This window comes from Panthera tigris, chromosome F3 (genome assembly GCF_018350195.1).
Source record: "Panthera tigris isolate Pti1 chromosome F3, P.tigris_Pti1_mat1.1, whole genome shotgun sequence".
NCBI lineage: Eukaryota > Metazoa > Chordata > Mammalia > Carnivora > Felidae > Panthera > Panthera tigris.
Window position 1 is genome coordinate 66,378,035 of NC_056678.1, and position 9,833 is coordinate 66,387,867.

Consider the following 9,833-nt stretch of genomic DNA (forward strand, 5'->3'; position numbering starts at 1 on the left):
GATCCATGTTTAAATACTTTTAATTGTTGTCCAATATATTCTGGGTTTTTTTAATGTTTATTATTTTTGAGAGAGAGGGACAGAGCGTGAGAGGAAGAGGGCCAGAGAGAGAGGGAGACACAGAATATGAAGCAGGCTTCAGGCAATGAGTGAGGTCAGCACAGAGCCCGATGCAGGGTTCAAACCCACAAACCATGAGATCATGACCTGAGCCAAAGTCCAATACGCAACTGACTGGGCCACCCAGGTGCCCCACTCCGTTTCTTTTAAAAACATAAAATGAAGTACCATTTGATGTTCAGTGTGTGTGTTCATGGTGACATGAGGCCCACAATCCCACTAGTTAGCACAGCCACCACCTCACGTCTGGATCCTCTGCTCTTTCTATTATTTTCTTTTTCATTCTTGTGTTGAGAACACTTTAGATCCTACTTTCCAGGAAAATTTCATGTCAATTTCATTACAATTTCATTACAATTTCTCTGCCTTCTAGCATGAAGGTGTTATCCTCAGCCTTGCTTCTCGTATGCTGAAAAATGGATCATAGTTTCACACTTCATACCCCAACCTTCTTATCCAGGACAAGAGAGACCATCTCATTGCCTGCCATTGACCACAAGAATCAGAACACCTGTAACCTGAGCCACCTGGAGCCAGTGCCCATCACTCTGGGCAAGGATAAGTGGCTTCTGTCTGATGATTGGCCAAACTGGAAGTTACATGTCCATCTTTCTCCCGTCACATTGTCAAGGATGCTTTCTCCTGATGGACTCGGGCTGATAAGAGTTCAGGGCTACACATGAGAGTGGAGTCAACCAACTAAAAGCCACAAGGTGGCCATGCGAGGGTGACAAAGTAGACTAGACCCTAGAGAAGTAGGCCAACAGTCCAATCTAGAAGAGAAGTTTGGAGAAGTCCCATGATTTTCTCTCTCCCTACCAATGTTTTTCACCTTTGCCACCTCTCCCATCTTAACATTATTATTCCAGAAATGTCCACATGTGCAACAGTGGGAGCCTGCACTTGGGTCCCTCTGAATGTTCTTCTGCCCTGAGCCTCTCCTCTCAGACCCTGAACAAATTACAGCTAAGTCCCTTTCCCCTAAGTAAACCCAGAAAATTCCTGTACTAAGAAACTATTTAGAAACAACAATTAAAATCTTAAAAAATCAAGAAAGCAAAATTTTCAAACCCCAAAGACTATGACCTTTTCTTCCCACTACCTTATACTCCAAATGTCTCTGCTGCATGGTCAGGGCTTGAGAAAGGTTTATTGAGTGAATTAATGAAATCTATAGTAACTAAAGTCTATCCATGGATGTTTCCACTGCTTTTGGGGTCATAAGTCACAAGTGTCCATGTTCATTATTCACGGAGTCTGTCTGTACAGATTGGTCTACCTACTGGCATTGATATGTAACCCCAGACACATGTGCTCATTGCTGTTCATGGACACATAGAGTGGCCAACATGTGTCACACACCCCACATGTTCCCTGGTGAGGCTGAACCAGGTACCGCTCTGCCTTCCTGTGTGAATTCCCACACTGCAAACACGTGTCCTATTCACGATCCATTTGGTGCCACACTTTCCTCACTTACATGCTCTTTCTTGGTGATTTTGTATTTAAAATGACCCTGAAGCCCAGAGCTACAAGGAGCATGGGTGGTCCTAAGCACAGAAGGCGGGATGTGCCTCACAGACAAAAACACCTGTGCGGGTAAGGCTCGCTCAGGCTCACAAGGCAGAGTTGTGGGCCATGAGGTCAGTGGCAATGAATCAACAATGCAAAAATCCAGGAAAATGAACAGGAAATTTGTGATGTCCATGTGGAGCCACTCCAGAAAGTACTAAAGTCATATTTAGGACACAATGATGACATAACAGTAAAGGAGCTATATTCATGGAGGCATGAGATGGTGACCATTTCTTGCTTGTTTCTAAGAGCATCATGGGCAGCAGAGCTGTGAGACTGAAAGCCAAAGACACTGGTGACCACTGGTGACCACAGTACCCAAGGCTAGAAATGTGAAACACTTCTGAGCTGGCATTTCAGTATTGGTAAATAAAGCATATATATATGCTGTCTTTAAACAAAAACACACGTGAAACAAGGCTGTGTATTCATCAAGGGGCAAAAGCTCCAAGATCTGTAACCCTGTATTTCCCCCAGGAATAACAGCTCATGTGGCTGACTCCATGCCCTCAGCGACTGTAACACAGCAGCCACGAATGTGAGGATGCTCTGTATGCCCTCTCCCTGCCAGACCCCCGTTCTTTCCTGAGCACAACACTCTTGTTCTCTTTTCTGGACCCACTCATTTCCCTCCAAGGACACACTGGCAGTGCTACCTCTCGGGCATCGTATTTTATGCACCTATAAATCCCCTGCTGATTTTCTTAAAAAGAAAATTGTGATGCAGTGAACCCCAAGCCCCTATATTGCCAACAAACCCCAAGGTGACGTCTCTGCTGCTGTCCTGAGGGCCTCAAACAGCCAGGACCTGCATCTGCCCTCCTCCTTTCATCCACAATAGGTCCACTCCAACAGGTGTCTGGTTTAAATAATAGAAATATCCACAGACAAAACTATGTTCTCCTCAGGGGTTCAGAGATGTTACCAAGGAACCATGAAGGTATCAAGTCTCGAGGCAAAAATGAGAAGACCTTTCACAAAAAGAGCATCAAACATCTCAACTACCACAAACATGACAGGAATCACAAGAAAAAGAAAAAAGTATAAAGTCGGCATAAATTCAACACAGGTATTTGTCGAGGACATATTCCATGCAGGTGAGACTCCTTGCCAAGGATACAAGTTTTTTTTTTGTTTGTTTTTTTTTTTTTTTTAGGATACAAGTATTAAAAAGACATGGACTTTGCCCACAAAATGTCTACAAATTAGAAGGGAAAATGGACCTAACTGCGTGGTCACAAAGGATGGGAAGGGAGGCATATATTTCCAAAAAGAAACTAAAGGTGGTGTGAAACTCTCACAAAGCACAGACTCCTTCCACTTGTGAATCGGGGAGGGCTCCCAGGAGGAAATGACATCTGTTGCCTGTGACCCAGGGAGGTACTCAGACTTCATTTTACTTTGAGAGAATTTTGAGATTTAAGTCCCAGAAAGAGGTGAGAACAACACATCCCACTAAATGACACTCAGCTGATATTGACAACTGATCATTGAGCAGAAAGGAAAGATGAAAGTTGCACACAGAGACTTGCAAATCCATCACCACTGAGCTGGGTTTAGGTAAGTGCTGGAACCAGGGCTGCAGGGATCTTACTCCAAAGGAAGGCCAGTGCACTGATGTCTCCAGTGTGATTTCCTGGGAGGAACAGATTGGAAATGCTCTGCAGCAGGTGGAGGTGAAGACTTCAGGGGAAGGGGCATGGATTTGGAGGAGGGCTGAGGACAGACAGGAAGGTGGGGACACAGTTGGGAAAGAGCAGGAAGGTGGTTTCAGACTTACCAGCGCTTCCAGAGCCAGAATGCAAGACCTGCCAGAAGCACCAGGGGCACGACCACCGCCAGGAATACCAAGCCCACGGGGCGGTGCTGCTCTGTGGGTTTGGTGCACAGAGGGTGTCAATTCCCATCCACCGCGGGTTGACCTGCACCTACCTGGTCCTTTTTGCTCCCGTCACCCTCTGCCTCACCAACCACCCTTCCTCTTTCTCCTCTCCCATCCCTGCTCACAGATGGACCCTTCAACCAACCCTCTGCTTCCTGCTGTATCTACAGGACCCTCACACCCAGCTCTCCATTTCTTAGGTCACTAAATTTTAGTCCTTTATGATCTGGAGTCCCTAGAATCCCAACTTTGTATCTATCTCTCCTGCACTGCTGGAGGACCACCCTTTCCCAGCTGGGCACCAGCCCTTTCTCACCCCAGTAGAGGACAATATCCTGGTCTTCTAGACTGCTGTGTCTCACTCGGCAAGACAGGCCGGCTGCCTCCCTGGCTTCCACATTCAAGGACGTCTGAAGATACCATGTCCCGTCAGAATTGGGCAAAACGTCACCTCGTCGGGTGCCCTGTTGCTCCTGGTCACCCCGCATCCACATCACCCACACTGGCTTTGGGTAGAAGCCAGAGACGTGGCACACAAAGAGCAGACGGCCAGGCCCCTGACCCTGACTGGGGCCAGTGGACAGCCAGGCCTCTGGCCTCACTGCAGAGACAGGACAGGAATTCTCAGACTTAGAAGGTAGATCTTCACATCGCTTTAGATACACACGTCTTTCCACCTCTAGAAACCTGTCAGCATCATCCCCTCTCCTTCTTGGCACTTTCTCACCCTGAATTTGAGGAAATGTGGCAAATTTTTGAGTACAGAGAGAGAATGCTTGGAGGGAGGGAGCAGGACTGACCTTGTCGCTGCAGATCTGTCTTTCCTGCGTCAAGAAGACCCAAGAGGAAATGGGGGCAGATGTCATTGATTTCTGCCTGTGTTCTTACATTGACCACATGGTACTGATTGAAGACTGTGCAGACCTGCTGAGCCCTCCTTCCTCCCTTTGGAGATGGCCACCATGACGTGTTCTGGAAGTTCATGAGATCTGATCCTTGATATGCAACCCGCGCAAATCCTACTGATGCTTCTCCAAGGTGCAGCTCACAGCCTCCTTCCAGCTGGACCTGAAAGGGATCTTGGAAAAGGGGGTATGAGATACAAGAAAGGGGGAGGGAAAGAGATGAGATGTGGTAAATGGAAGCCAGGGACAGTGGAAGCAGAAGGAGAAACTGAGGGTATCAGAAGGAACGGGAGATTTTGGTTTGAGTGAAGGCTTAGAGAGAGGGGAAATGGTGGTCGCTGGAGACAGAGGAAAAGGTGAATGACTGAGAAAGGAATAAATGTTGGAAGAGAGATGGGAAGGTGTGGGCAGAGGACAGGGAGGGGTCCTCAGAAGAGCTGGGATAAAACCGTCTGGGGTGAAAGGAGGGCAGGGGGTACTGAAACACACAGACAGAGGTCACTGAGGGGATTGAATGGAGAAAAAAGCACATTTCAAGGATCAGTCACAGAGTAAGGGAGAGGAGGATGTCTGGCTGCAGGCCAGGGAATGGGGTGGTCACTGCAGACATTACTGGAGGCCTCAGAGCACAGCCTGAGGTCAACGAGAGGAGGGGAAGGAGCAGAAGACATAAAGCTTTTCGAGAATCAGGGTCTGGCTTCTGCCCCGTGAACAGAGGGATGTGATTCAGTTTTACAATGGGGAGTCGAGAGGTTCAGCAGCCAGTGGAGGGTCTACCCAGGAGGAAGAAGGAACTCAAGGTTACACACACACCGACCACCTCCATCCCACCTGCCCTGAGGAACCTGAACTCACATTCAAGCTGCCATTGACTGACATGGTCCTGAAATACCTGAAGAAATCTAATGGAGTATGAATGGAATAACTTTTCTAGTTCAATGAGCCTCTCTTTGCTGAAGTTGCCCCTGGACCAAGGCCGCAGGAAAATGAAAGCTCCGGTCTTGCTGTCCCAGCCATGAGTCTGCAGCTGTCCCAGCCAAGCTGAACCCTGATTTTGTGTCCGGGCACGGTTGTAAAAAGATGAGGTCAGGATGATTTGAAAAGTGATTGGCTCCTGGAAGTCTGTGCCAGAAGAACAGATAGACTGAGAAAGAGGAAGGCAGAGGGAAGGAGAGAGAATCAGCAAAAGGGGCCAGGGAGGGGCACCGAAATCTGGAGGACAGGGAGCCGTAGTTCCCTCTGGAGACACGTGCTGCCCCAGAGCCCCGAGCTTGGCACCCACCATTCAGAAGAGCACAAGGCCCTGGGGTCAGGGAGGCTCAGGGAGGAACCAGGTGGACATGCCTCACTCCCCAGGAATGTGCTGGGGAACCCACACCATGTGTGCACGTGCGCACAGACACCAATGCACACACGTACACACACGCTCAGAGTTACACGTGATATGCACACACATAGACACAGATGCAAATACAGACATACAGACACCCACCCACACACATGCACACACGGCAGAAACACACAGAGATACACACACAGGCACATATACACACATACTCATACACATATACACACATGCACACATGTACACAACAACATATGTGCACACATGACACACATCACACAAATGTAGACAAACACTCTTGCACCGACCAGGCAGGGCCACATCCTCACCATCGTCACTGTCACCACCTGGGACGAGAACCGTGAGCAACACCAGTTGCAACAACAGCATCTTATGTGCAGATGTTCTTTCTTTCTCTCCGAAAGTGGGTCTTCGGCGTCTGTTCTCACAAACCTCCCCACACGCAGCCCCTCTCTTCTGACTTCCTTCTCAACACACACGCCTGCCCTGAGTCTCCGCGACAATGCAAATGGGCTCCGCCCTCAACCCTGGACACCTACTCAGACTCTCACTTCCCCTCCGGGTCTGACCCTCCTCTCCCGCTTCCAGCTTCTCCCTGTCACCAGCCTCCGTCGTGCTCCCTGAGGCCCTGATTCAGGCCCTGTTCAGGCTGGGGAACAAGTCTCGTGTGGCATGGAAAAGGGACTCTACCTTCCATGCCTTTTCTCCTCATCCAGACAGTAACCCATGAAGACACACGGCTCCCCAGCACCCAACCCTGTACCCTGCTGTCACCCTGTCTCTCCAGTCCTTGGGACACTGCCCAAGAACTTCCTTCATGTCTCACCCTCACCCCAGCCCGTTCACATCTCTGATGTGTCACTGCTTGTGTTAAAAAATAAAATCAACCAGATAAATTTAAAGGTCACCCTCCAGTAATTGGGAAGAAGAGGGGGTCTGATCATGCAGATGACTTCCCCTCCTTGGGGGAGGGAGAGGGCTCATGTGACAGAGGACCTCATTGGTAAATTCCTCACTGATGCATGAAGACTTACATTTCTGGGGGAGGCTGGAACTGCACTTAGGTTAGGTATTAAACAAGGTTTGGGGAGTTGGCCTGGCCCAAACCGTCATTTTGAGCCCGTGGTCCTTTCCTTCCTTCCTTCCTTCCTTCCTTCCTTCCTTCCTTCCTTCCTTCCTTCCTTCCTTCCTTCTTTCTTTCTTTCTTTCTTTCTTTCTTTCTTTCTTTCTTTCTTTCTTTCTTTCTTTCTTTTTTAATTTACATCCAAGTTTGTTAGCATCTAGTGCAATAATGATTTCAGGAGTAGAATCCAGTGATTCATCCCCTACATATAACACCCAGTGCTCATCCCAACAAGTGTCTTCCTTAATGTACCTTACCCATTTAGCCCGTCTCCCCACTCACAACCCTTCCAGAAATCCTCAGTTTGTTCTCCATATTTAAAAGTCTCTTATGTTTTGTCCCCCTCCTTGTTTTTATGTTATTTTTGCTTCCCTTCCCTTATGTCCATCTATTTTGTATCTTAAAGTCCTCATATGAGTGAAGTCATATGACATTTGTCTTTCTCTGACTAATTTTGCTTAGCCTAATACCCTCTAGTTCCATCCACATAGTTGCAAATGGCAAGATTTCATTCTTTTTGATTGCTAAGTAATACTCCATTGTGTGTGTGTGTGTGTGTGTGTGTGTGTGTGTGTGTGTTTGTGTGTGTTTGTGTGTGTATCTCACATCCTCTTTATCCATTCACCCATCGATGGACATTTGGGCCCTTTCCATACTTTGGCTATTGCTGATAATGCTGCTATAAACATTAGGGTGCATGTGCCCCTTTGAAACAGCACACCTGTATCCCTTGGATAAATACCTAGTAGTTCCATCACTTGGTCGTAGGGTAGTTCTATTTTTAGTTTTCTGAGGAACCTCCATACTGTTTTCCAGAGTGGCTGCACCAGCCTGCATTCTCACCAACAATGCAAAAAAGATCCTCTTTCTCCACATCCTCACCAACAACTGTTGTTGCCCGAGTTGTCAATTTTAGCCATTCTGACAGGTGTGAGGTGGTATCTCCTTGTGGTTTTGATTTGTATTTCCCTGATGACGAGTGATGTTGAGCATTTTTTCATGTATGGGTTGGCCATCTGGATGTCTTCCTTGGAGAAGTGTCTATTCATGTCTATTGCCCATTTCTTCACTGGATTATTTGTTTTTTGGGTGTTGAGTTTGATAAGTTCTTTATAGATTTTGGATCCTAACCCTTTTTCTGATATGTCATTCACAAGTACCTTCTCCCATTCCATTGGTTGCCTTTTAGTTTTGATGATTGTTTCCTTCACTATAGAGACTTTTTATTTTGATGAGATCCCATAGTTCATTTTTTGCTTTTGTTTCCATTGCCTTCATAGACATGTTGAGTAAGAAGTTGCTGTAGCTGAGGTCAAAGAGGTTGCTGCCTGTTTTCTCCTTAGGATTTTGATGGTTTCCTGTCTTACGTTTAGCTCTTTCATCAATTTTGGGTTTATTTTTGTGTATGGTGTAAGAAAGTGGTCCAGTTTCATTTTTCTGCATGTCTCTGTCCAGTATTCCCAGCACCATTTGCTGAAGAGACTGTCTTTATTCCATTGGATATTCTTTCCTGCTTTGTCAAAGATTAGTTGGCCATATGTTTGTGGGTCCATTTCTGGGTTCTCTATTCTGTTCCATTTCCCTGAGTGTCCTTTCTTGTGCCAGTACCATGCTGTCTTGATGATTATAGCTTTGTAATACAGCTTGAAGTCTGGGATTGTGATGCCTCCATCCTTGGTTTTCTTTTTCAAGATTGCTTTGGCTATTAGGGGTCTTTTCTGGTTTCATACAAATTTTAGAATTGTTTGTTCTAGCTCTGTGAAGAATGCTGGTGTTATTTTGATAGGGTTTGCATTAAATATGTAGATTGTTTGGGTAGTATCCACATTTTAACAATATTTGTTCTTCCAATCCATGAGCATGGAATATTTTTTCATTTTTCCTTGTCTTCTTCAATTTCCTTCATAAGCTTTCTATAGTTTTCAGTGTACAGATTTTTCACCTCTTTGGTTAGGTTTATTCCTAGGTATTTTATGGTTTTTGGTGCAATTGTAAATGGAATCGATTCCTTCATTTCTCTTTCTGTTGCTTCATTATTGGTATATAGGAATGCAACCAATTTCTGAGCATTGATTTTTGTATCCTGAGACTTTGCTGAATTCATGGATCAGTTCTAGCAGTTTTTGGTGGAATCTTTTGGGTTTTCCATATAGAGTATCATGTGAAGAGTGAACGTTTGACTTTCTCCTTGCTGATTTGGATGTCTTTTATTCCTTTGTGTTGCTGATTGTTGAGGCTAGGACTTCCAATATATGTTGAATAACAGTGAGCCCTTGTTGTTGTTTTTTTAAACACTTGCTCTATTTTCTTTTCAGGATTTCCCCATGATTGCCTGTATAACCGTATCAGCAACAACCAGTTCACCATTATTTTTAGGGGAGAATCAGTTGCCATCAGAGACACCACAGAACATTGAAATATCTGAAGAATACCCCTCTGTGTGTCTTGCAGTCATATATATTCACTCACCAAACAGTCACTTAGCACCAACCTGGATCCAAGCACCTTGCTCCATGCATGACAATACAGTGTTCACAATGCAACTGCTTTATTCAAGGAGCTTTTAGTCTACTTGGGAAGAAAAACACATCAATCATGAACTATACATTTTGGTGTGCTGTCTTCTTTTAATGCGCAGTCTCTAGACTAAAACAAGCCTGCTTGAAACACCATTTACTCAAGTGGTGACCCTTCCTGGTGTTTGCCCTCTCAGAATCTTGACTCAGTGGTTGGCTCAGGTGTTTCTATCCCCACTGGTACTGGATCCCAAATCCAACAGGACCTGGCAAGTGGTAGGCACTCGATGATTATTTCTGAATGATTGAATAATTCAATTCAGACATCAAATTATTCTTAAAGGTT

The 9,833-nt window shown here is 45.9% G+C and overlaps 1 protein-coding gene across 2 annotated transcripts; it reads right to left on the reverse strand.

Annotated features, from left to right (window-relative positions):
* Window positions 1–2,169: 2,169 nt before the first annotated feature.
* LOC102949410 (T-cell surface glycoprotein CD1a-like) lies at window positions 2,170–6,967 on the reverse strand. Of its 2 annotated transcripts, XM_015538474.2 has the most exons (6): window positions 6,157–6,967; window positions 5,338–5,604; window positions 4,378–4,656; window positions 3,894–4,178; window positions 3,476–3,566; window positions 2,170–3,331 (listed from the first exon to the last, which is right to left on the reverse strand). In XM_015538474.2, the coding sequence occupies exons 1-6, from the start codon at window positions 6,215–6,217 to the stop codon at window positions 3,286–3,288; spliced, it is 1,029 nt and encodes a 342-aa protein (XP_015393960.2). In that variant the 5' UTR covers window positions 6,218–6,967; the 3' UTR covers window positions 2,170–3,285. The 2 variants fall into 2 exon arrangements, with proteins under 2 accessions (XP_015393960.2, XP_042832644.1); XM_042976710.1 differs by lacking the exon at window positions 6,157–6,967 and having other exon boundaries at window positions 5,338–5,959.
* Window positions 6,968–9,833: the final 2,866 nt, after the last annotated feature.